Consider the following 26,478-nt stretch of genomic DNA (forward strand, 5'->3'; position numbering starts at 1 on the left):
GGAGACCGGGTGCCCACGGGAGCCGGGGAGGCCGCGGAGGGCGGGGAGGGGTCGGGCTTGGGGGAGGGGCCGAGGAGAGGCACCGCCCAGCGGAGCCCCGGGAGCTCTCCGCCCCTTCGTGGTGCTGAAACAGGTGCCCTGCGCGCCTCGGCCCCGGGCTGGGCGGGCCGCGGACCCGCGCGAGAGGGTTCTCAGCAGCCGTGTTCCTCGCAACCCTACCCACCGGGGACCCCGGACACGGCAAGCGGGATGCAATCCAGCAGGGAGGGCGACGTGGCGCCGCGCAGGCTCGGACACCACGGGCACCACGGCCGGACTCCCTCACGTGAGGCCGGAGAGCAGGCGCGCGAGCGGAGCGGTGCTCTGGGGCGGGCAGCCGGCCGGGAGCCGCCCCAGGCCACTTGCAGGCGCGGTGGGGACACGGCGCATGCGCCCCGGCTGGGCGGGGGCGAGGACACGTGGAGGCACCGAGGATCTGCACATTTACCTCGATTTTTTTTAAGTGAAAAGAAAAAAAAAAGAGTAGGAAAACCTCAGAGTCACCTTATACACACACTTGACCCCTGCCCTGGGCCTAAAAAGACTCAGAGAAAGAACTAGAAATAGCGTAAATAAGGTAGGGGGCGTCGCCCCGGGAGGGCCTATCTCCGGACCGAGCCAGGATGAGGAGGGCTGTCCCCAAGCCTGCGCCACTCCTGTGAGCTGCCGTCTCAACTCCTGGCCGAAACCCCTCGCCTCGAGCGGGACTCCGGCCTCGAGGTGCAGTTCCTCCGTGTGTGTGTGTGTGTGTGTGTGTGTGTGTGTGTGTGTGTGTGTGTGTGTGTGTGTGTGTGTGGTGTGTGTGTGTGTGTGTGTGGTGTGTGTGTGTGTGTGTGTGTGTGGGGTGTGTGTGTGTGTGTGTGTGTGTGGTGTGTGTGTGTGTGTGGTGTGTGTGTGTGTGTGTGTGTGTGGTGTGTGTGTGTGTGGTGTGTGTGTGTGTGTGTGGTGTGTATGTGTGTGTGGTGTGTGTGTGTGTGTGTGGTGTGTGTGTGTGTGTGTGTGTGTGTGTGTGGTGTGTGTGTGTGTGTGTGTGTGTGTGTGTGGGTGTGTGTGTGTGTGTGTGTGTGTGTGTTGGGACCGGGCTGGGTCGACGTGAGCCGAGTGTTCTCAATCAGAAAAGAAATCTGCTCAGTGTCAAAGCCCAGAGTGACCGTTGCAAAATGGTACCCTGGTGTCCCAAATGGCACTTCCCGAGACGCTTTCCCAATCCTTTTCCTTTTGTGTTGGTTTTCCTCTGGCAGCGCCGGGGGTGGAACCCAGGCCCAGCCCACGCGGGGCTAGCGCTGTGCGGCTGAGCCCCGCCCCGCCGCGGTGGGGATACTGACCACCCACAATGGTGGGCCCAGCCCTCGACCGACAGGCGACTCCATCACGAAGAGCCGGAATCACGGCAGCCTTCTTTTGGGGCGTTCCTTAGCCTCCCCAACTCCACTCTGAGGCAGCTGGTGGATGCGGGCTGGGTGGACACTCCTTTTGGGGTCTCCTCTCACCCCGACATCTTCTGCCTCCCCTCCAGGAGTCAGATCTCAGGAGAAATGGAAGAAGGGCCCCACCCCGCTCTGTGGGCCTGCGGGTGTCCCCATTGTGCACTTACAGGCCACTCACTGCTGACCCACTTGCATCACGGCATGCTGTTCTTGGGAGGTGTGTGTCTGTGATAAGTAAGATCCGCGGCACCTGGGAGCAGAGCAAACAGACAACCCATGTCCTTTCAAAGTCAGGCTGGAGCTGCCCTGGGAGCCCTGGTGAGCAGCGTCCAACACTCCGGGGGAATGTCACTTGGCTTGACGCATTCTTTGCTATTGATCAGGGCCCACACTCTGGAGAGACAGCGGCTGACTGGTGGAAGCTGATAAGTTGCAAATTCTTTTTGTCTAGAAACAATGGAAGATGACTCCAACCCTATGATTTTATTGTCCCATGGAACATTAACCAGTTTCATATTTAATTTGGCAACTTTATGAATAGTCCAGAATTCTTCATTACTGTTCTCACTGAGTCTCTCCTTTCTTTCCCTGCATGTATGCACATGTAATTTTTTTTTCTTTCTTTCTTCTCATTTGAGCGGCCGGGGATTCGAACCGCGGTCCTTGTGCATGCTAGGCGAGCGCTCTCCAAAAGGAGCTATTACTTCAGCTCCTGCACATGTAATTTTTAAAAATATTCTTCATTGAACTAGCTTTGCTGTTCCGCTGCTTCCTTATGAATAAACTGCAACAAAAAAATTGATGTGATCCTACTCTATAGATATTTATGTAAGAATTGTGTGTTTCAAATTTTGAAAAATTAGGAAGTTTTTCACAGTATCTGACTAGCTTGGTCCTTTCCTGTGTGACACTGGGTAAGTCTTTCTGTCTCTGGTCCTTCATTTTTTCATTAGCAAAATGGGGAGACAGGCTGAGCCTCTGGGTTCTGACATTTCATGTTTCTGATTCCTCTTTCTGGAAAGCAAGGCCGACATGAGGCAGTCACAGAAGATGGACTCTAGAAAGGATGTTAGAGACCATGTGGGGCAAACTGTCTGCTTCTTGGTAGAAGGAGAGTGAAGCTCAGAGAGGTTAGGTAACTTGCCCAAGATCACACAGCTGTTGTTCAAAGTGATGATTTCATTCAATGGCAGTAGACGTTTTCTCATAAATTAACGTAACCCTCGAAGCCCTTCGAGGAGTCTGGCTATCATCCCTACTTCACAGAGAAGGGGACTGTGTTCCAGGGGAGGATGCAGCTTGCCCAGGGTCACGTTTTGTGAGGCTGAGCTGGGAGATTCCGGATACCAGCTCTCTAACTTCCTGCATTCTGGGGAGGAAGACAGGGGCTGGCAGACAGCACTCCCGGCCCCCTCCTTCAATCAAAGCAAGCCTCTGTCTCTGATTGGCAGATGCCAGGGCCACGCAGGATTGCAGGTGTAAAAGGCTCCCCGAGACCTTCCTTCTCCCTCCTGGCTGCCTCCCTCTGGCAAATTCCCAGAAAAACCAAGACAAGCTCTTGGAAAGAGGCAAAGAGATGTGGTCAGCCTGACCTGATGGCATTGATCTCGAGCCTTAGAGAGAGGGTGTCAATCAGTGTAAAAAAAAAAATCTTCTCAGGGTCCAAGCAGCCAACGAGGCTCGCCGAGCAGGCAGGTGATGGGCACCTGTCAGCGCACCATTCGAACGCCACAGCACTGCCTCTGGACAGCGGGGCTGATGGTTTTGTTGCCCTGTGGTTGTGGTTGCTGTTGTTTTGTTTTGCTGTGTGTTTTTTTGGTGGTGATGGGGTCGAGCCCAGGACCTCAGCATGCGGGGTACCCCAGAGCCACCCAGTCCTGTGGTTGGTATTTTTTGTTTTGTTTTGTTTTTATGTTGATAGAAGCCAATGGTTAAATGTTCCCCAATGGTTAAATGTTGCATGCGTATGTCATTAAAAAGTTACCGTCATCCGATGAGGCAGAATCCATTGTTCCCAATTTACAGACAAGGAAACTGAGGACCCAGAGGTTGAGTAACTTCCCCCAAGACATGCAGCCACCAGGAAGCGGAAGTCTAGAGCCCGGTTGCTCCCCCAAACCTCTGTTCTTTCTTCTTTGCATCTTCCAAGCTCTGGGCAGTGAACACCCCAAAAGGGACCTGCAGGTCACTCCGTCGCCCTGACGTGCTCTCCCTCTGGATCCTGCGGCCCACTGGGCTCCCTCTGCCCCGCCCTCTGGAGGGCCTCCTGCTGCCCCACCCCCTCCACAGCTGTGGCTGGGCTCTGCTGTCCCAAGTCCCAGTCTTGCTGAGGTCTGCTCAAAACTTCCCTGGCCGCCTCTGGTCCCTGGGGAAGTTGAGGGGACAGGTCTGGGGGAGGGGAGGGGAAGTGGGGAGGGATGTGAAACTTGCCCACAGAAGGCAACACCCATGCTGGGTGTCCCCGGGGTCCCTGGGCCAAGGGCAGAGTGTCCAGTTGGAGTCGACAGCCCAGGGCAGGTGAGGCCGGACCCGGAGAGGGAGGGACCGTGAGGTCTGGGAGGCAGGGGGCTGGCGGGGGGCAGGGAACGCTGCTCTGGGGACAGAATGGGGGACTGTCCAGGACTCAGGATGGGTGAGTGGAGAACCCCAAGCCCCTGGGCCAGAGCCGGGGGAAGTGGAGGTGGGACACCCACTGCAAACGGGACCCTGGTCCCAACACAGCCTGGGAGGAGGCCTGGAGGGGGCAGCCCAGGCCCGAGCCCCCCGGCAGAGGAGCGCACAGGAGGGGCAGATGCGCTCACAGCCTCCGGAGCACAGGGCTCCGCCATCTGAGCAAGTGTCCGTCAAACAGGGAGCAGCCCCAGAAGTAACTCTTCACGGGACGATGCTGGGGGAGCGGGAGCGTGTGGGGTGTGAGCGGGGCGGCGTGTGCCCCAGCGTGTGGCTGCGACCTGCGCACCTGGCCGGCGCGGTCCCTGGGGCCGGTGGCCAGGGGACATCAAAGGCCCAGGTGCTCTGGGGGAGGGGCTCCTATGGGTCGTGTGGATCTGGGTGCGTTGGGTGTGCACGCGTGGTGTCCAGCCTGCCCAGGCCCTGCCCATCTCCACAGGGACATCATGGAGGCCTCTTGGAGGTGGCTGGTGGTCTGTGTGCTGGCCGTGTCCCTGGCCTTGGCAATGGCCGAGGATGTGTGCCGAGCGCCCAACGGGAAGGACGGGGCAGCAGGGAAGCCTGGCCGGCCGGGGCGGCCAGGCCTCAAGGGCGAGCGCGGGGAGCCAGGTAAGCAGCTCCTTCTGGACCCTCGGCCTGTGGCCGGGCCTCCAGATGCAGGCTTGGGTGGCCCCGGGGGGCAGGCGTCCACATGGCCCCCAGAAGCCCTCCGGTTTGCACTTTTTCCCGAGGGCCGGGGAGCGTGGCCTCTCTGGGCCAAGTCCCGTGCCTCCAGGCCCCTCAGACTCCTTCCTGCCAGGACCATTTTTTGGCCTCACCTTCCTCTTGTGGAGAATGAGCTGCTTCGAGCAATGAAAGTGAAAGTTCTGAAGCAGTCTTCGGGTTGCTGTCCAGAGAACAAAGGCCCCAGATTAAGACTTAGGAGCCACTGCCTTGCTGTGTGACCTCAAGCAAGTTACTGACCCTCTCTGGAGCTCCATTTTCCTCATCTGTAACATGGAGACATAACCCTACCTGGCTCCCACAGGTGCAGTGAACAGCACCTGACATTTTTGCTTTCCTCCAGCACCCCCAACTCAGTCTCTGATTCCTCCTCTCAGTCCTTTTAGGCTTCAAAAATTGTCACATTATAGAAAAAAGGCTGGGAGGGATGGAAAAGGGAGGCGGTCATGACCAGAGTGGGAAAGGAGGGTCTCACCTTGTCCTCCTGCTGCTCTCCGTCCGCAGTGGAGCAGCAGGATTGGCAGACACCTGCACTCATTTGTATCTGGGAATCTACATGAGGTCCCCAACCCTGTGGAGGAAGGGGTCAGTGGCCTGGAGGGTGGGGGTGGACAGCCATGAGCAGGAAGGGGAGCCGCCAGAGTGTCACCCGTTCCCAGAACCGATGCCATCCCAAGGGCCACTCATGCTTCTCTCGTTTTATAGAAACAGCAGAGGCTCAGGGAGGTTGAAACACTCGCCCGAGGTCACACAGCCAGTGGGAATTGTCTTGAGCGTCTGGGCATTCCCCAGCTTCCGTCTCCCAGCCCCTGGGCCCGGCCTCTCCAGGGCACCGGCAGGCCCTGGACTCTCCCCCTCCGTCTCTTCTCTCCCACAGGAGCCCCGGGCATCAGGACCGGCATTCGAGGCCTTAAGGGAGACCCTGGGGAACCCGGGCACCCCGGGAAACCCGGCAAGGTGGGCTACCCAGGGCCCACTGGCCCCCTGGGGGACCCCGGCACGCCGGGACCAAAGGGCATCAAGGGCAACCCAGGAAACATCAGGGACCAGCCGCGGCCAGCCTTCTCGGCCGTCCGGCGGAACCCGCCAGCGGGCGGCAACGTGGTCATCTTCGACACGGTCATCACCAACCAGGAGAGCCCCTACCAGAGCCACTCGGGCCGCTTCCTCTGTGCCGTGCCTGGCTACTACTACTTCACCTTCCAGGTGGTCTCCAAGTGGGACCTCTGCCTGACCATCGTGTCCTCCTCGGGCGGCCAGGCGCGGCGCAGCCTGAGCTTCTGCGACACCAACCTGCGGGGGCTCTTCCAGGTGGTCTCAGGCGGCACGGTGCTGCGCCTGCAGCAGGGCGACCAGGTCTGGTTGGAGAAGGACCCCGCCAAGGGCCGCATCTACCAGGGCCCCGAGGCCGACAGCGTCTTCAGCGGCTTCCTCATCTTCCCGTCCCCCTGAGCCGGGCCCACCGGGCTCCTCGGCACTGCTCTGTGCCGCGAGGTGGGCACTGGACTCAGGCCGCCTCCCCAGAATAAATACCCGAGTCTCTACCTGCTGGGCTGGAGGTCCAGGTGCTGCTGCGGGCCTGGGAGCGTGGCCACCCCTGGGCCCTGGGGCGGCCGCCTGTCTGGTGTCTAGCCGGTCCCAGGAGCTGATCCGGCCGGTCCAGGGGCTGCCGATCATCTGCAGGCGGCATGACCGTGACCCCAGTGTCCTCGTCTGTAGAGTGGGGCTAATACAGCACCTACTCACGGGTCGGGACTGGGTGACGTGCGGTGGGAGCCGGGCCCAGCGCTCCCGCAGCGAGTCGCTTCACCGGTCACTTCGCAAACACACAGCGAGGACCGTGCTTCTTCCTCTTGCTGATCAAGCCCCCGGGTGGCTGTGGACGTCCAGGTGTCACTTTACAGGCGATGAAGCAGCCATGACAGGGGGCAAAGCCCCAGGGCAGGATCTGAGGGAGGAGCTGGAATCGAACCCACATCTCACTGCCACCCATGGGTACCAGTCCCCTGGGAGCCTCCCAGACCCCCAGCCTCCCAGACCCCCAGCCTCCCAGACCCAGAGCCTCCCAGACCCCACAGCCTCCCAGACCCCACAGCCTCCCAGACCTCCAGCCTCCCAGACCTCCAGCCTCTCAGACCCCCAGCCTCCCAGACCCCCAGCCTCCCAGACCCCCCAGCCTCCCAGACCCCATAGCCTGCCAGACCCCAGCCTCCCAGACTCCACAGTCTGCCAGATCCCCAGCCTGCCAGACCCCCAGCCTCCCAGACTCCACAGCCTCCCAGACTCCCCAGCCTCCCAGACCCACAGCCTCCCAGACCCCCAGCCTCCCAGACCCCCCAGCCTCCCAGACCCACAGCCTCCCAGACCCCACAGCCTCCCCAGCTTCTACAGCTGCGCTGGGCAAATCACACAGGGTCTTCCCCAGCCCTGGGCTGGAGCAGGAAACAGAGAAGGGAAGCAACTGGCCCAAGGACACCAGCAGTCCCACCAAGCTAGGACTCCTGAGTCTGGCCCTGGGTTTCCACCCCTGCAGGTGGGCAGCCTGGGCCGGGGACCTGAGGACCCTGCAGGCTCCTGTGCTTCCCCAGGGTCCCACAGAACATCATCCACTCCCTGCAGAAACGCAGCCCCCACACCGGGGGAGACACACCCCTTACCTCACACGGGTGCACACCCTGGGGACACGTGTCCCAGACACACGGACACCCGCGTGAACATGTCACCCTCCGGCCCGGCGGCCGAGGCTGAGGAAGCCCACGTCCTCTCCACGCTGACCCCCGACTCGCACAACTCCACAGAGCTCTCCTCAGAGACCGGAATGTCCCCGTCTACTCACAGGCGGCCCTCTGCGCACGCCCCGGCCCACGCCTCTGACGTCCACGCCCAGGACCCTCCTGGAGCGGCCCTCGCCCCTGTGCCGGGGTCTTCAGGGGTCAGGAGGGAGCGAGAGGGTCGGCAGCGGGAGAGCAGCCCCCTCGGCCCCAGGCACTGCTGGGTCCTGTCACCCTGGCTCCCTGGGTCAGGTCTGCCGCCGTGTCCCCGCCCGTCTGAACACGCTGCCCGAGGGCCCCAGGCTGGGAGAGGCAGCTCTGCGGTGCCCGCCAGGCCTGGGCATTTCATAGCCATTGGTGCCCTTAATCCCTGCAAGAGACGGGCCCCCGCTCAACGACAGCGCCTAAGGTCACGTCTGCAAAGCGGCAGGGCCTGGAAACAGTCTGCGGACCCCAGGGTGCAGCGGGACCCCAGGAAGTCAGGGTGGCCCACGTGGCAGAGGCCAGGCTATGGACCTGGGGCACCAGGACAGCCCACCGCCCCTGCCTTGAGTCACCCCCCCCCCCACCTGCCCACCGTGACGCTCCTCTGTCCCTCTGGGGACAGCCTCGGCCCAGGCCCAGGAGGGCCGGCAGGGCAGGACAGGGCTGAGCGCAGGCCGAGGCTGCCACCTGCTGGACACAGCGGACCTAGGCGCCACAGAGGCCAGGGCAGGAGCTGGAGGCCCAGGACAGGAGCTGGAGGCCCAGGGCAGGAGCTGGAGGCCCAGGGCCCAGCGGCCTGGCCGCGTCATCCCTCACCCCTGTGAGGCTGTGCCCAGAGCTCCCTCCACGGGGACTCCCAGGGCCACGTGCACTGGTGTCCTGGGCAGCCCCCTGCCACAGGGCGGAGCTCCAGGTGGAGCCTGGGCCCAGCCCGGCCGGGCAGGGCTCAACTCCTGCCCACGCCGGCATGGCATGTCCCTGACCACGTCCCTGCCATGGAGCTAACAGACGTCCTCGTCCACAGTAGGCGGCAGGGGAGTCGGGACTGGACCCTCTGCCGCCCCCGACTCCTTCATCCCAAAGTCCCGAAGCCGGAGGGGCTGCCTGGCCACCTGGAACCCCTCCACCTCGGGCGCCTGGGCCTGAGGCAGGGTGGACACCAGCGGGGAAGGTGACGCCAGCAGGGAAGGTGGCACCAGGGGCCCCCGCAAAAGCAGAGCTGGGTCCCAGGAGTCACAGGGGGAGAGGGGCTCGGGAAAGCCTCCAGGCAAGCGGGCAGCAGGGCCAAGGAGAAGCCAGAGCTGCTGACTGTGCAGAGCAGCCTGGGAATGGGGTCCCCCCAAGTGTGGCGACTGGGCTGGGCCACGGATGTTTCTAGAATAAGGCCTGCACCTGACAAGGGCACGTCAGACTCCTTCTGGTGGTGGCTGAGCAGAGGGGTCTCAAGCAGGGCGTGGAATCCCGAGACCCCTTGGGGCGTGGCTTGGGGCCAGGGTGTCCGCCTCCCTGGGCCTCGGTTTCCTCATCTGTGGGGGGTTGGGAACCCCCAGGTGTTGCCCCAATCACTGAGCCCCAGGCACGGTGTCTGCTGCAGAGGGGGCCAGACTTTCAGGTGACCCAACCGGCCTCCAGGGACGTCTGTGCCCTGGGGGCTTACGACATTTCCTCATTTCAGACCCTCATGACCGAGGGCAGAGGAAGAAGGGGTGGACAGGGCGTCACTGTGGCCAGCCTGGCTCAGAACCCATGAAAAAGTGTCAAGTCAGGAAAAAGGAGAAAGGGGATGTGGGAGGGGAGCGGTGGGGGGGAGGGGCGGCAGGGAGGGGGCCCCAGCGCCGCTCTGGGCCATCCTTGCTCGGTCCACTCGACACGGTGTCCTCCAGCCTGGGAGAGGGAGCCGAGCCAAGACATCTCTGACCAGGCCCGAGGCCTCCCGCCCCCGGCACACAGGTGAGGGAAACGGCCATCTCCCCGCCACCTTCCTGGACCAGGGCACCAGGACAGCTGGGCTTTGAGGGAGAGGAGAGTCACCCCTGCTGAGCCCAGGCCTGGGCTTCAGAAGAGGCCCACCACCCATCCATGGTGGGGTCCACCCTTGCAGGGCGAGGGGCTATGCAGGGAGGCCGGCCTGAGGAGGAGGCCACCCACTGTCCCCGGCACTCCCTCCCCAGGATGGACGTGGCGCCCAGCCATAGGAGCCCCCTGGGACTCTATCTCCTGCTGCTCCTGATGGCCCTGCCGCTCCGGGGCCAGGCCAGCACAAGCTGCTACGGGATCCCGGGGATGCCCGGCCTGCCGGGCGCCCCTGGCAAGGACGGGCATGACGGTCTGCAGGGCCCCAAGGGCGAGCCAGGTGAGTCTGGGGGCCGCAGGGGTGGCGGGCCCAGAGCGTCCCTCCAGCCTAACCTGCAGGCAGGAGGGGCAGGGCCCTGCTCTCTCGGCCCATCCGGCCCTCTGTCCTCCGGCCCAGGCTTCGGCCCCGGGCTGACCTCCGGCTCCTCTGCCTCCCCGCCTCCCTCACCCTTCCGTAGGGAGGGAGAGGCCCCGTCCCAGCAGCGGCAGGCGCCAGGGAAGAGGAGGCCACACTGCGGCCTCCACCACGGTCACAGCCCTCCCGTCAGGTGTCACCTGGGGAAGGTGGGCACACCCTGGGAACCAGCAAAGCACTGACTGCTGGGTCCAAACCCAGGTGACCGCTGCCCCGGGGGGCACAGGCAGAGTCGGCCTTGCCGTGCCTCAGTTTACCCACCTGCACCACCGGGAGAAGTCGGCACCGGCCGGCCTGGGGCCAGGGGTACATGTGTTGGGGCGTAGGCTGCCCTGAGCACCTGGCCCGAACGCCCAGGCAGAGGCCACGGTGGGCAGCGTCTTGGTCGGGAGCTGTGCTCGCCGCCCTCCCTGGGGCTCTGGAGGGGTGGAGAGGTGGAGCGGGTCGGTCGGGACCCCAGCCCCAGAATCTTCTGGGCAGGTTCACGCCCAAGCCGCAGCGTCAAACAAGGGACGAGGATGGGAGCAGGCAGCTGGCCTGGGAGCTGAGCATGTCCAGCACGGGCGAGGCCATCAGGGCTGGGCAGAGCTCCTGGGTGGGCAGAGGCAGGTGGAGAAAGAGCCCTCGGTCTTCCCAAGGATGAAATCGGTGGCTCTGTTGCCGATAAAATAAACGAGGCCAAATCCCTTGAAAAGGAGATTTACTCCTATTTTGCAAATGTCAAATCTGGGGTTCAGAGAGATTGAACAACTCACCCAAAGTCACACAGCAGAACCCTATCCACACCCTTAACCACTGCCCTTCCCTGCCTCCTGGGCCTCTCTCCACTGCTGCTTCCTGTCCCCGTCGGGGCACTGGGCCCAGCACTTGCCATGCATTCCCCCGCTCCACCCTGTCAGCCTCTCTGGGCTCTGTTCCCCTATGCTCTTATCTCAACTGAGCAAACAGGCTCAGAGTGGGGAGGTCACCTGCCCAGTGTCACACAGCCTGAGCCCAGTCTGCTGGGTCCTGACCCCACTCTCCTAACCCTGGGACCTAAAAGGTCCTCACTCTATAGAAGGACAGACATGGAGCCCCAAGGAAGGCGGAGGAGAAAAGAACCATGAGGGCTGGCAGGGGTGACCACGGGGGACTTTCTGGAAGAGGAAACTGGAGATGGACCTTGAGAGTGGGAAGTCTCCGGCCTCAGTTTCCTCAGAAACCTACACACAACACAGCTGTACTAGAAGCTACACACACGCACGCATGCACACAAGCGCACATGCACACACACACATGTACAAGCACACACGTACACACATGCACACACACGAACATGCACACGCACACACAAACATGCATTCCCATACACACATGCACATGCACACATGCACATGCACACACACAAGCACACACGCGCACACACAGACCCAGCGGGCACAGCCCGGGTGAGCCCTGCAGCTGCCGTGACTCAGTGTCCCCGTTCTGACGCTCTGCTCCAGCGCTACCACCTGTGCCGTGCGGCTGGGAGAGCGAGGGAGAGGCACGTGGGACCTCATCCCTTTCTTTTTTTCCAAATTTCTACACCTCGATGATCTCCCAGTGCACAGCCTAACGTGTGAACACAGCCTTGGTTGAGCAGCCCCACAGGGCGGAGCCTGGGCGCCTCGGTCTGGGGACGCCGCCTCCCGCTGGTCTTCTGATTCTTTCCAGGAAAAGCCGGGACCACAGATTTTTAGGCGCGTTCCGGATTTGCTCGTGCTCTGCTGCAGTTTAAAAATCAGAAAGCAGCATGCAGGCCGAACAGGGCATCCGTGGCCACCTGCTGCCCAGCGCTCAGGGCTCCTGACCTCCTGTCCTGCTGGGACACCCGTGCTGCCCAGGCCGACCCTCCATCACAGACGTGGAAACAGAGGCCGATCTCCTCTGCCCCAGGCCAGGGCCCACTTCCAGTGGATGGCCCATCTGGGAAGGAGGGACTCTGGTGGACACCCCAGGTCCCTCTGCCCTGCCCCTCACGCTCTCCCCCCTCTCTCCCCAGGAATCCCAGCCGTCCCCGGCACACGAGGACCCAAGGGCCAGAAGGGAGAGCCGGGCACCCCTGGCTATCCCGGGAAGAACGGCCCCATGGGCCCCACTGGGATGCAGGGGGAGCGGGGCCCCCCAGGGCCTCCCGGGGAGCCCGGCGAGGAGGGCAGGTACAAGCAGAAGCACCAGTCGGTGTTCACGGTCATGCGGCAGACAGCCCAGTACCCGGCCGCCAACGAGCTGGTCAAGTTCAACTCGGTGGTCACCAACCCGCAGGGGGACTACGACACGGGCACAGGCAAGTTCACCTGCAGGGTGCCCGGGCTCTACTACTTCGTCTACCACACGTCGCAGACGGCCAACCTGTGCGTGCTGCTCTACCGCAGCGGCGTCAAGGTGACCACCTTCTGCGACCACATGTCCAACAGCAAGCAGGTCAGCTCGGGCGGCGCGCTGCTGCGGCTGCAGGCGGGGGAGCAGGTGTGGCTGGCTGTCAACGACTACAACGGCCTGGTGGGCACCGAGGGCTCCGACAGCGTCTTCTCGGGCTTCCTGCTCTTCCCCGACTAGCCGCCGCTGGCCCGCCGCTGCTCCTCCAGGAAGCCTCCCACCCTGGCTGCTGCTCCTCTGAGCGCTTTTCCGCGGCCACCGCGCACCCCACTCCCACCAGCCCCCTCGGGACCGCGGCTCAGCTTATTTCTGTTTTTTCGGGTCTTGGGAGAGGTGGGGAGATACGTGAATAAATAACCAGGCGGAACCTGGAGTGGCCCGACTCCCCTCGGTGACTCCAGAGACCTGCCAGCGCTGGTGGCACCTGCCGCGGCTCTCTGCGGCTCTGGACCTGGGGTGTCCAGGTGGTGCCCAGGCCCAGTGGCCACCTGTGCCGAGACCCTCAGCACATTTGGCCTGGTGGGGGAGGATGTTCAAGTGTGGTCACAGGCCACCAGAGGTCCCCAAGCGGCCATCTGCTGTCACATGTCTCGTGGAGAGACACCACTGTCAGAGAAGGCCCCTGGGCTCCTAGGTAAACGGGACTGAGTTCGAGGTCCAGGCCGGAGCACTCAGATGGGGAGGAGCTGGGCTCGGCTGAGCCCTGTGCACACGCAGACCAGGCAGGCAGACCAGGCGGGCAGCGTCCGTGCTGAGCCACTGAAGCGTCCAGCAGCTGGATCCGCGGGCTCTCTGTGCGCACCAGGTGTTGTGCAAGAGATTCACACCCACAGGCTCTCTCGTCTTTGCAGCCACGCTCTGAGACGGGCGTGAGTGGGTGAGAGGACTGCCCCCTGCGTCTGCGTCACCCCAAGAAACTCACAGACCCCAGGGTCCCCCAGAGGTCACCCGCAGCCCCCAGGTTTGGGAGGTGAGGTTGCTGAGACTGGGCTCAGCTGCCCTGGTTGGGAGACTGGGCAGCCTTCAGGTCCAGGCCTTGGAGCCCAGTGAGCTCGGAGGTTTACCAGGCCCAGGAGAACCTGGGTGGGGACCTCACAGTGGCATCACTAAGGGGCAGTGAGAGTGAATTCTGCAGACACCTGTGTCCACTCGGGCCCCACGGTTCCGACAGAGCCCGTCCCATACGGCCGCACCCCTGCCCCTGCTGTCCTTGTCCTGTAGAGTCCCAACCCACTCACACACATGGCCCATCCACATGAACAGGATGCCTCACCCAGATCACCTCCTCCAGGAAGGCCTCCCAGACCCCCATCCCCACAGCACCCTCTGCAGACGTGGACCACAAACTCAAGATTTCAGAGACCAGGTTCCCAAGGGAAGGATTATGGAAAATAACATTCCTACAAGATGGCTCCTCAAGAAAAATTGAGGGACAGTGTGGCTCAGGAGGAGGGGAAATTAGCCAAACATTAAGCCTCTCCCAGTGCATCCTTTCCCCATGACAATGGGCCCCGAGGGAAAAAGCAAACTTCCGTCCCTTCCCGGGCTCATCCCCAGCGTCTCCACCACAAGCAAACATTTACCCCTCCCCAACCCCAGCGCATTTGAAGGAAGGAGGCAAACACTAAGATGCTGGGCCTGGACTTCCCCCATTGCAAAGCAGCCCCAAATGGAGGCACAGCAAATATTGACACTCCAGGAAACAATGGATCCCAGAGAAAGAAAAGCAATGGGCAGGATCTGAGTACTCATCCCTGGGGATCTGGACTCCTCTCTCCCCAGATGATAAAGAGTTTCAACCTTTTTACAACCACCGCCTAAGTTAAAGTTCTAACCCGTACAACCAGCCTCAACCGTCCCAACTGCACGTCCACAGTCTCCACGAAACTATAAAACCCAGACTCCTTCTGTAACCTGGGGGCCACCTCCATACCCAGAAAACGGGCCCTCCCGTGCCTGATCGATGGACTTCCCTGCAGAATAAAGGACAGCTGCTGACCCGGGGTTTCGCTCCCCGCTGGCCTCCATCGTTTGTGGGCCATGAGCTTACAGCAATTCTGCTGGCAAATAGGATTAACCTATGGACTTACTTAAAACAAAACCAGATTTGCAGACCCAAGGAAGCGTCGTGGAGGTTTGGGGAAGACGGGGCCATGGTGAGTGGCGGGCAGCAGTGAGTGCCGCCACCTGGGGCACCGACTGGCTTCTGGGCACTAACTCACACATCTGCCTCCTGTCACCCTGTAAGCAACCGGGGGGTGGGCCTGTGATGCCTGCTGGGCACCGAGGAACACAGAAAGACACACACGCACACACACACGAGCATATGCACGCGCATGCACATGCACACATACACATACACCCACACACAGTGCACATACGTGCATGTATGTGTACACATGCCCCATGTGTATGTACACGCATGTGCATGTACACACGTGCACATGTGCCCACATGCACACACATGCATGCACCCACATGCACACACACAATACCCGCATGCACACACAGGAAGAACCAGAGGGATCCTGCCTGTGCACTGGGGCCAGGTGCCTTGGCAGGGCCAGGCGTGGGTCACCAGCCACCGCGTCCGTTGTCCCACCACTTAGGGTTCACCCTGCGATGTCCCAGTGACACATCTTTCTTCTCATTTCTCTTTTGTTTAAAACAATCAATGTGCCGTTTTCGGCGGCCGCGGGGTCAGAGCAGACCCCGGCGTGGAAACGAGCTCTGCCGCTTGTTTTCCACGATTGCTCCCCGTTGTCCTCTGACAGGAGCGAGGACCTTAGAGGACGCAGCCTGTCTGCTGGTTGGTGGCGGGCAGGGCCTTTGGGGGCTGGGCCAGGAGCGGGAAGTGGAGACACCCACGCTGCACCCAAGCTGGGGGGCTTTATTCTGCCCTTGGCAGGGGTCTGCGTCTCCAGCAGGGGTGGGACTCAGCCACTTATGGGCACCGAGACCAGCTGGCTGCCCCCCGGGGTCTTGGCCAGGGAGCCTCAGCCCAGCCCGCGCCCAGGCCTCCCCATGGCTCCTCGGCTGGGCTCCAGGACCCTTGTCCTTCCTTCACACGGCCGGACGTTCCTCTTTGCCTGCGAGCTTCCGGGGCTGGCGGGGTCACCTCCCTGTTCCCACCAACGGCCCCAGGAGATGAGCGCCCAGGCCTCTGGCTTGCATCGGAGGACACAGGTGGCCAAGAGCCGAGGTCAGGTGCCAGGCCAGGACTCCCCTGGGAGTGGCCACCCCCAAAGCCCTTGCTCTTAAGCCCCTCTGCTGCTTCCACCCCAAGTCCAACCCCGCCTTCCCCATGGCATCGACCACCCAGGCTCAAGTGACCCTGGACACCCTGGCTGGACACCTGGACCTGCAACCTGCCAACTCCCGCCTGCCATTTGAATTCATGGCCTCCTGGGCATGGCCAGCTCCTCCGACTCTGGTTGGCCGAGCCCAGAGACCCGCGGGGTTATGGAATCCCTCCTTTCCTTGCCTGTCACCCTCCGCAGTGAAAGCTTGATTCCCATCGCTCGGCGTCTGAGCCCCTTGATTCTCCGAGTGCAGGTCACTGGGGCCAGCTGACCCCAAGCAGGGGCCTCGTGGTGCAGCGAGGCGGCCTGAGTCCTGGGGCCTGCCGGGTCCTGCATCCCACCTACGTGGGGGGTGGGCTCCGACGGCAGTCACAGCTTCGCGGATGACATTTATCACAGGAGCTGAAAGCCTGTGTCATCCATGTTTAACACCCGTCTACACCCGAGGGCGAGTTCCATGGGGACAGGAGCCACGCACAACTTGCTGGGCACGGAGACACCAGGTCTCTAAGGACGCCTCCCCCTCGGGCTGTCCCCCTGCGTGTAGAGTGTGACCCCCGAGGCCTCTCCAGGTCCAGCTTGGCATAATTTTAGGATGGAGGAGGGCACCTGCCTGTGACGATGACTGTCACCACCTTCGAGTCTGGCTGGGGGGGGGAGGGGCATCAATAAGTCATGAGCAGATTTAAAATCCATGATCCGATTATTTTTGGAGAAGAGGAAAGCTCAGAGGCAAAGGGTGGGAAGGAGCAGAGGCGGCCAGCCCAGCGAGGGGACGCGGGACGCACGGTGGCACTCAGGATGTGCACATGCACTCAGCTTTCCAGGCCGCGACCCTTTCTCCTCCGTCATCCCATCCATGCTCCTGGGGACTGAGAGGCCCGCAGGCAGGTGTCACGTCCCATCCAGGGCGGAGAGGACCGGGGCTCCCTGGGACGCTCGGCCGAGAGCACGGAGCTGGGGTGGCAGAGCCGGGCACATCCGGGGCCTCCACCGCGCCCAGCTCTCGGGCACCTGGGGGACACCGGGTCCCACGGAAGCCCCTGAGCTCAGAGGCCTGGGCTCTGGACACTGCCCACAGCCTGCGCTGCCCGGCCGCTGAGTCAGCGAAACCCACTGGCCACGGGCCACCGCGTTTACGGGAAGCCCAACCCCACCCTGAGGCAGAAATGGGACCTGAAACTGCCTGAAGGCAGCAGGACGGGGCAGTGGGGTGGCGGGGGCAGGGACCGCCTGCTGGGCCCCTGGGGGGGACGCGGGGGGACGCAGGGGACGCCCTTCCCGCCCCCCAGGAAATGGAACTTCTGCTTTGGTGGAGCGCAGCAGGCTGCAGCTCCTGGCCCCACTGCTGCCCGCTGGCGGCTTCGCAGGACGCAGGTCCCCAGGTGAGCCCGACTCAGCACCTGGGGGTGGGGCGGTGTGGCCGAGGGGCCGTGGGGTGTCTGACAGTGTGTGGCGGGGCCCAGCGCTGGCCCCAGGGCTCTCTGGGGCTTTCCGGGTGAGCCGGGGAGGCTGCGGCAGCCTCCAGCAGGAGTCTCCAGCATGAAGTCCTGAGGGTCGTGGAGAGAGCCTCTTAGTGCTGGTCACCTCGGGTGAGCCGTTGACCTCCCTCAGCCGAGACTCCCTGGGGAGAGCAGAGCCTCGCAGGGCCCAGCACGCCCAGGAGACCCGGCCCAGGGGCCACCTTGGCCACTAGCACAGGGTGGACGAGAGGCAGAGGCAGAGGCAGGACGAGGGCCAGGTCCCCTCCAGTGCCACATGTCCTCCCTAACGCCTTGCTGCTCTCATTTTCCTGCCATCTGGTGAGAAAGCTCAGCCGGACTTTCTCAAGGAAATCGCCTGATCGGCAGGTGGACTGGGATCGGATGTGCCTCACTGAGTGACCTGGATAATATTTGTCACAGGGGGAGAGGGTCGTGGGGCTGTCCTAGGGGTCTCTTCTCTGCTAGTTGCTATTGCGTTTAATCCAGAAATCAGCCTTGCCAAGGAGGTTCAGAGAGGTTAAAGCACCTGCCCAAGGTCACACAGCAGAAGAGTTGGAGATCAGGTTGCCTGGCTCCCAGTGGGGGGAAGGAACTCTTGGGGCGGAGAGGAAGGGTCAGGGATGACCAGCCAGCGAGAGCAGGAGGTCCAGGAGCCAGGCGAGTTTCAAGTCCTCCTGCAAACCGGAGACTGGCCCTGAACATGGGCTAGAACAGAGCTCTTGCTGCCAGGGCCCCTCCAGGAAGCCCAGGTCCCACCAGGACCCTGCCCACTCCCCGCCCGAGCTGCCTCTGCCTGGGACAGCCCCGCCCGGGCCCTCTCCCGGGGGCCTGTGTCCATTTTCACGTCACCAGGCAACTTCCCTCCTTCCCCAACTCGGGTGTTTGTGGACGGTGGTGACGGTGACAAAATCATGGACACTTAGCAAGGGCTCCACGCGCTCCGTTGTAAGCCGCGACTTGTTCACCCGGAATCCAGAGATCAGCACCTTCCCATTTCATAGGAGGGCAAACTGGGAAAGAAGGGATTTCCGGAGGCCCCTCGCGAACAGCGGCAGAGGCCGTGGGCACCTGGCTGTGTTCTCCTCCACACAGCACAGCAGGCCCTCGGCACTCAGTGACTGCTGCCTTCCAACAAAGGTCCTGCTGATCAAGGCCACACACGCCCAGCGCCACTCTCAGCATGTCCTTCAATCAGGCTGTCCGGACCCAGAACGTATTTCTGAAGTGGCCTCTTAAGTTCCAGTGGATGTAGGTTTGAATCCCAGCCATGTGGAAGCTGTGTGACCTTTATCAGGTGCTTGCCCTCTCTGGTTCCCAGTTCCTCATCTGTAAATGAGAGCGCAAAAGTGCTTCTTCAGGGGGCTGTCATGAGAATTAAACTAAACGTGATAATGACACGTAAGTCATTTGGCTTAGAGCCCGGTCCCTGCTAAGTGCCCGACTTTATAAGTTGTTGAATTGGCATTTTGTAAAACTTCCAAGAGTGAGAACTGAGGCTTTCTCAAAGACAGCAGGCTCTGCCCTGAGCCAGCCCCTCTCGGAGGACAACAGAGCCTAAGCCCTCTCGGCCAGGCCCCGGCCCGGGCTTTGTAGCCTCCTGTCCTTGGTGACTGGCACAGGGGTCCGAGCAATGAGTGACCAGGGCTAGACTGGGCCACAGGGGCTGGCTCTCCTGGTGGCTCTGAGAGCCACATACCAGCAGGACTCTAACACCCCAGGCAGCCTTCCACGTGCCAAGCTCGGGGTTGGCACAGCCAGCACCAGGCCCAGCGCGGTGGCTTGGCTGCACCCGGTCCCTGTCTCCCAGGGAGTCTTGGGTCCCCTGCGTCTCATTCGTGAGACTCAGTTTCCTGATGCTTCCTGGGTGCCAGAGGGTCAGATGCAGGCGGTGGCAGCCAGTTCAGAGGCGGCTGGGAGCTCCTGGAGTCTTGCCAGCTGTGGTCCTGTGGCCACCCCGGAGTGGGCAGGGCCGCTCCACTCTCCATTTTCAGAGCAAGAACAGCTCAGGGCTGAGGGTCATGAGGGAGGGCTTCCTGGAAGAGAAGGCTTTCCCTCGAGGGCCCAGGGGTGGGGAGAAGTCAGACCCGGGGAAAGGCGGAAGGACAGCCTTGCTGGGGCACGAGCTGCCCATCGTGGAAACAGTGCCCAGCCCTTCCCAGAGCCGCCACTGAGATTTAGGAATAGGCTGAAGATTCCTCAAAAAGTGGACCCCAGAATCACGAGTTCAAAGCCAGCCTTGGCAATGTAGGGAGGGAGGCCCCGAGCAATTCAGTGAGACCCTGTCTCTAAATAAAATATGAAAAAGGGTTTGGAGAGGCTCAGTGGTTACACACCCCAGACGGGGTTCAATTCCCGGTACCAAAAAGAAGACTGAAAGGCAGGGGCTCAGAGCGTAGTGCGGATGGCCGTGGCAGTGCTGCTCATAATAGCCAAGAGCTGGCAACTTCCTGAGTACCCACCAGTGACGAGGGGATAAGCCAACAAGGTCCATCCACACCGCGGAATAGTATTCTGCCAGTAAAAGGGAAGGAAGTCCTGATACGTGCTGCAATGCGGATGAGCCTCGAATGATGAGCGGGAGGCCAGGTATCGTAGGATCCCGCTGATAAGAAACCTGCAGAGCAGGTCAACCAGAGGTGAAGCAGCTCCAGGGTTGTCAGGGCCGGGGTGGGGGACACTGCGTCCTGGGCAGAGTTTCCGTCGGGAGGAGGAAAGCGATGGGAACTAGATAGGCAGCTGCCCCCACTGTGACTGTGTGACCGGCCACCGTGCTCGCTCCAGCGGACCAGCCGGACGGGATGGCAATGTGCCCTCAGGGTGGGACCTGGCAGACCCAGGCCCCTCTGTCCTGAGAGCAAGGCCAGGGGCTGCTGGCCTTGATGATGCTCAGGACAGCCACAGCCTCCTCCTGCTCCCTGGGTCAGTAAAGGGCCACCCGCCCTCTCGCCAGAGCCGCTGCTGCCCGAGGAGCCCCAGGGTGTCGGCAGCAGGCCTGGCCTGTGTGCTGGCCCGTACTGTGTGACCCTGAGCGACTGACTTGGCCTCTCTGAACATCGATGTCCTCTTTGGTATAGGAATTAATTTCCAGCACGCACCGATGCGCGTGAGGATGCTGAGTGACACAGCGCCTAAGCAGCACCTGCTGTGTACCCAGGAGACCATCTGGGTACCTTCGGCACTCACGTCAGCTCCCCCTCCACAGGCTCCCTCCTGCCTCCTTGGTCCCCACGCGCCTCTGGCCACACCAGCCTCCCTGCTGGTCCTCAACCCCTCTCAGGGCCTTTCCCCACATCTCTTCCTCCTGGACACTCTTGCCCCAGCCTTTCGGAACCCCCAGGCCTCAGCCTAAATGTCGCCTTTCCTCTGTGGAAAAGACCATCCCGGAGGGAGGACTTCCCTCGCAACACCAGCCAGCCGCAGCCCCAGCCCAGCAGCTGCCCCAGGCACCCCTGCCCTCCCTCCAGAGCGCCATCACGGTCTGGACTTCACGTTCAACTCGTGATGACCGTTTATCCCACTTCCCCCTCAGGGTACAGGACCTTGGCAACAGGGACCATATTTTCTTGTCCATCACTCCACCTCCAAACCTAGCACAGGATGTGGGGAAAGGGGACAACGAGCATCCCATCACTGAACATGAGGATGGGTGGATGGATGAGGGACAGGTGGGTGAGTGGATGGATGAGTGGATGAGTGGATGGATGGATGGATATATGATGGGTGGATGGAGGGATGGATGGATGAATGATGGATGGATGGAAGATGGATGGATGAGTGGATGGGTGGATAGATGGGTGGATGGATGGATAGCTGAAGAATGGATGGATGAATGGATGGATGGATGGATGGATGGATGGATGAGTGGATGGGTGGATAGATGGGTGGATGGATGGATAGCTGAAGAATGGATGGATGAATGGATGGATGGATGGATGGATGGATGGATGGATGAGTGGATGGGTGGATAGATGGGTGGATGGATGGATAGCTGAAGAATGGATGGATGATGAATGGATGGATGGATGAGTAGATGGATAGATGGATGAATGAATGATGGAGGGATGGAAGGATGTGTGGATAGATGAATGGATGATGGATGGATGGATGGATGGATGATGAATGGATGGATGGATGAGTAGATGGATAGATGGATGAATGAATGATGGAGGGATGGAAGGATGTGTGGATAGATGAATGGATGATGGATGGATGGATGGATGGATGGATGGATGGATGGATGATGGATGGGTGGGTGAGTGGATGGATGAATGGATGAGTGGATGGACGGATGGATGGATGGAAGGATGTGTGGATGGATGGATGATGGATGGATGAGTGGATGGATGGATGGACGGATGGATGGATGGAAGGATGTGTGGATGGATGGATGGATGGATGGATGGATGGAAGGATGTGTGGATGGATGGATGATGGATGGATGAGTGGATGGATGGATGGACGGATGGATGGATGGAAGGATGTGTGGATGGATGGATGATGGATAACTGGATGGCTTTGTGGATGGATGGAGGGAGGGGAAGGAGGGGATGTGGCTGGGTGCATGGATAGAGAATACACAGATGGACTAATGAGTGAAGGAAGAGGCCACTGGTAGTGACCTCCCGCATCTTCTCTCCCCCAGGGCAGCTGAGACAGTGATGAAGTCCCTGTGGGCCGATGTCTTGGTGCTGCTCCCGCTGCTGCTCCTGGGTCTGCTCCCTGTTTCCTGGGCCCAGAGCTGCACTGGGCACCCAGCCATCCCTGGCATCCCAGGCATCCCAGGGATACCTGGCTCTGATGGCCAACCTGGGACCCTGGGGGTGAAGGGCGAGAAAGGTACTGCATGCTTGGGACACACTGGTGTCATTGGCCAAGGCCCCAATTCCTGCCTCCCAAGTCACAGCCACCTGCCTTAGAAAATGCAAAAGCACAAAGCCCGTAACTGCCAGGAGGGAATTCAGAGTCCCATTTTACAGACAGGAAAATTGATATCCAGAAGGACTCCTGACTTCCTCAGGGTAGCCGCACCATGCTGAGGCCGTGGCCCTCTTCCCTCTGAGACAGGCTAGGGAGGGCACCACATGGCCACGCAGACCTGAGTTCCCTCCGCCTCCAGAGTTCCCGGCTTCCCCTGAGTCACCATTTCCTCACCTGAGAAACAGGAACAATGATACTTTCCTGGAGTTCTCATGGGGTTGCACCAAGACCCCTGTGATTCTGGAGCAGCCCCGTGGCAGCTCACCCTAAGCCAACCCATCTCATCCCCACTTGACAGACGAGGAAGCTGAGCCTCAGAGAATGGGACGTGCTGTGTCAAGGTGACACCACTGACCCGGGCTCGTGTCCCGTGAGGAGCACAGCCGTCCGTCTGCAGAGCCCACTCGCAGGCGCAGTACTCTGCTGCTCTGCTGGAAAATAGCCTTTGTCTTGTGCTGTGCCGACCGTGCGGCGGTGGCTGCTTGAGCGTGGAATGAGGATTCCAGAGTTCACCATCGGGCTGTGCGAGTCAGCTGTGATTGATTAAGGATGTCTGCCAAGGCTGAGGCGAGGACAGACCGCACACGTGCCAGGAATTCATTAGCTCTGCCCTAGGCTTAGGCCCGACGAGGGACCGGTGTGGGCTGGGGAAGAGCAGGGCCAGTGCTGTCCTCAGGGGGTCTGCTCTCCTCCCAATGGCCGTCAGTCCCTGAGGTCCCAGCCCAAGCTCCTTCTTTTGGCCTCAGTGGCCTCTGGCCCTCTCATTTCTCTTGTCTCTGCTTTTCCAGGGCTTCCAGGGCTGGCTGGAGACCATGGTGAGTTTGGAGAGAAGGGAGACCCAGGGATTCCTGGCAATCCAGGAAAAGTTGGCCCCAAGGGCCCTGTCGGCCCTAAGGGTGGCCCAGGGTCCCCCGGATCCCCTGGTTCCAAAGGCGAATCAGGCGACTACAGGGCCACACAGAAGATAGCCTTCTCTGCCACAAGGACCATCAACAGTGTCCTGAGACGAGACCAGGCCATCCGCTTCGACAGCGTCATCACCAACGCGAACAACAACTATGAGCCTCGCAGCGGCAAGTTCACCTGCAAGGTGCCGGGTCTCTACTACTTCACCTACCACGCCAGCTCCCGAGGCAACCTGTGCGTGAACCTCGTCAGGGGCCGAGAGAACATGCAGAAGGTGGTCACCTTCTGTGACTACGCCAACACCTTCCAGGTCACCACAGGCAGCGTGGTCCTCAAGCTGGAGCAGGGAGAGATGGTCTTCCTGCAGGCCACCGACAAGAACTCTCTGCTGGGCATCGAGGGGGCCAACAGCATCTTCTCAGGGTTCCTGCTCTTCCCTGATGCAGAGGCGTGACCCATGGGGCTGAACCCCACCCGCTTGGGGGCACCCCATGCCTCCCCCCAGCAACATTCACCTTACCCCCAGCACCACCTCCTACCCAGCCAAAACTCTGTAACTGAATGAATGAATCAATAAACTATTCAAGGTCAATGGACGGCAAGCTAGTTCAACTCTGGGTCCCAGTACCTGGCACACCTGGTGCTCAGCAATGCTAGTTGAATGATGAATAAACAATGGATGGATGATGGGCGGATGGAAGGATGGATGTGTGGATCAATGGATGTGTAAATGGGTGGACATATGTATGTGTGGATGGATGGATGGATGGATGGATGGAGGATGGGTGGATGGATGGATATGTGGATGGATGGATGCGTGGATGGGAGGATGAATGGATGGATATGTAGATGGATGGAGGGGCGGATGGATGGATGGATGGAGGGATGGATGGATGGATAGAGGGTGGATGGGTGGATGGATGGATGAATGGATGCATAGAGGGGTGGATGGCTGGATGTAGGGGTGGATGGATGGGTGGATGGATGGATGGGTGAATGAATGGAGGATAATGGATATGTAGGTGGGTGGAGGAGGGGTGGATGGATGGGTGGGTGGATGGATAGATGGACGGATGGATGAATGACTGCTGGAAGCAGAAGTTTCTGTGTGGAGGTGACTGGAGGGTCAGACTCTGCCAGCCCACAGGGATGGGAGCACCTTCTACCTCATTAGTCCTATGCTTCTCCTTGGAGATTGATTTTTTCACACTTTCTTTAGAGGGAGGCTGGGGACCAGAGGGATGAAGGGATTTCCATCATCCCACAGCAAGGCTAGGCTTCAAGGACAGAGTTGCCCATAGATGACCTGAGATGTCTTAAGGCAGCATGTCCAGGCAGGACTAAGAGGGCTATGCACTTGTGACCTCCCTTCACCCCACTGAGGGATGCCTGGGTCCTCCTCCAAGTCCTAACTGACCCTGGAAAAGGAACCCTGCCATTTGCCTGCATGCCTGCCCTCTCAAAATCTGCCCCACCTAGCTCGCCTACGGTTATCCAGTTAGAAACAATGTCACTTCTCTGTCCAAAAACCTTCAGTGGCTCCCTATTGCCCTTTAGTTCCAGCCCTTGGGCCTGGCCTGCCTCGCTCCATTGGGCCCCTCTGTCTTCTCGCAAGCCCAGCTTCCCACCGCAGCTCCCTTCCCCTCCCTGCTCCCCGACCTGGGGCCTTCCACTCCGCCACCCTCTAAAACCTGGAGGCCACCTGCCTCCCCGAAGCTGCCCCAGGCCAGCCCTCTCTCCCTCCTCCGACCTCTTCCAACCCCATTTCTCACTTATTCAGGTCTGAGCGTGCTCCTTGCTCCCACCCTGTCTCCCAGCTAGGCTGTGAGCTCCTGCTGTCGCTGGACCCCAGAGCCCAGGATAACACTGACGCCCCATGAAGACAGGCGCCTGATTGGCTAACTGCGGGAACTGACTGATTGAACTGCGGGAACCGAAGTCCCGGCAACTCTCGGCAGCTCCTCCCATTAGCCCCACCCCCTCAAGCCCTCTACCAATCCTGACTGAGGTGGGCGGGATTTAGGGCATTCTGGCTTCCCATGGGACTCTAGTACCAGTCCAGTCTTCTGATTGGCTGGCGCATCTTTCGGGACTCCATTCATTGGGTGGAGCTTCTGCCCCATCTCCAAAGGCCTGGACTTCGTGACCTGTCCCAACTTCAGACACTCCACCTGAAACCTCGAATCTTTTCTACAGGATTTGGACCTTCTTTTTGCTGCTCAATTCTTTCAATACAAACGGTCTGCCTGGACTTCGAGACTAGAAATAATAATTATAGCAATAATAGCCACACCATGATCAAGTTACCATGTTCCTACTGCTTTAGGTATATTGGCTCGTTTAATCCTCAGTAAAATCCCCAGAAGGTACATAGTATTAATCCCATTTTACAGATAAGAAATCCGAAGCTCAGAGAGGGCAAGCAGTTTGCCCTGGGTGACAGGTGCTCAGCATCTGTTTGTCAAAAAGTTCTTGCTGAACCTTCAGACGGTTCACCTCCTTGCCAGCCACAGCTGTTGGGATTCCTTCTGCAGACCCCTCGGCACCCCCCTGATGTCCTACCTGCAGCCTTTAGGCCTCAGGCGAGTTCTCCAGCGCCACCTGCAGGGCGCCCATCCCACTGCAAGGACCCAGGCAAAGCCGTCCATGCCCCAAGGTAACCCCTACTGTGGGAGTGACGCAGAATCTATGATCCTGGTTCCCAGGAGAGGGAGTCAGTTTGGCGCAGCGTGGAACGTGGGTGCTCCTGGTCCAGTCAGTGGGGGCCAGGGAGGAGCAGGCTGTGAGGGTCACGCATCTGGCAACTCTTCTCTCCTTTGCTAGTCACAAGGAGCCCGGAGCAGAGGGCCAGTGCAGCAGAGAGGGAGCAAGGAATGGCTGGAATTTGCGTTTCCTCTGGGTCCCCGTGTGACGCTGCCGGGGAGACCAGCTTTAGGAGCCACGCCCTCCTGCCGTGTGCCCATCTGCAGGCAAGGAGGTTGGGGCTCAGAGGAGCTGTCCCTTGCCCATGTCACACCGGAGAGGCAGGGCTCAGCCCCAGGACTGAGGGCCTCTGTTAAGGGTTGGGCAGTGGCCCAGCCCCGTGGATGCAGGCGGCTCTCAGAACCCTATGGGTGGACCCACCCAGACATCTGCCCCCTCCGGACTCGAGTGCCAAATCTCCTCCACTGTCAACTCCAGTTGCTCCTGAAACGTTCCCTCCAGGGACCCACATGCTTTCAGCCAGGTAAGAGAAGAGGCCAGGGCACAGGTAGAGGCTGGCAGGGGCTTAAACCCTGTGCTAATCAGCTCCTGCAGCACCCGGCTCCG

At 60.7% G+C, this 26,478-nt stretch overlaps 4 protein-coding genes across 6 annotated transcripts in view; all 4 read left to right on the forward strand.

The window, feature by feature from the left end:
- EPHA8 (EPH receptor A8) overlaps positions 1-26,478 on the forward strand; it is a 165,114-nt gene that overhangs the window by 51,308 nt on the left and 87,328 nt on the right. The gene's annotated exons all lie outside the window — the stretch shown is intronic.
- Positions 3,845-6,403, forward strand: C1QA (complement C1q A chain). 2 transcript variants are annotated; one of them, XM_079127264.1, is made up of 3 exons: positions 3,845-3,983; positions 4,576-4,745; positions 5,737-6,403. In XM_079127264.1, exons 2-3 carry the CDS (start codon positions 4,583-4,585, stop codon positions 6,309-6,311), a joined length of 738 nt encoding a protein of 245 aa, XP_078983390.1. In that variant the 5' UTR covers positions 3,845-3,983; positions 4,576-4,582; the 3' UTR covers positions 6,312-6,403. The 2 variants fall into 2 exon arrangements, with proteins under 2 accessions (XP_078983390.1, XP_078983391.1); XM_079127265.1 differs by lacking the exon at positions 3,845-3,983.
- C1QC (complement C1q C chain) lies at positions 9,506-12,867 on the forward strand. The gene is made up of 3 exons (XM_079127448.1): positions 9,506-9,565; positions 9,787-9,968; positions 12,124-12,867. Exons 2-3 carry the CDS (start codon positions 9,788-9,790, stop codon positions 12,678-12,680), a joined length of 738 nt encoding a protein of 245 aa, XP_078983574.1. The 5' UTR covers positions 9,506-9,565; position 9,787; the 3' UTR covers positions 12,681-12,867.
- Positions 17,057-23,761, forward strand: C1QB (complement C1q B chain). Of its 2 annotated transcripts, none has more exons than XM_079127072.1 (3): positions 17,057-17,187; positions 21,929-22,122; positions 23,052-23,761. In XM_079127072.1, exons 2-3 carry the CDS (start codon positions 21,945-21,947, stop codon positions 23,621-23,623), a joined length of 750 nt encoding a protein of 249 aa, XP_078983198.1. In that variant the 5' UTR covers positions 17,057-17,187; positions 21,929-21,944; the 3' UTR covers positions 23,624-23,761. The 2 variants fall into 2 exon arrangements, with proteins under 2 accessions (XP_078983198.1, XP_078983199.1); XM_079127073.1 differs by having other exon boundaries at positions 17,083-17,187; positions 21,934-22,122.

Source organism: Sciurus vulgaris (genome assembly GCF_902686455.1).
Source record: "Sciurus vulgaris genome assembly, chromosome: 1".
NCBI classification, from domain to species: domain Eukaryota; kingdom Metazoa; phylum Chordata; class Mammalia; order Rodentia; family Sciuridae; genus Sciurus; species Sciurus vulgaris.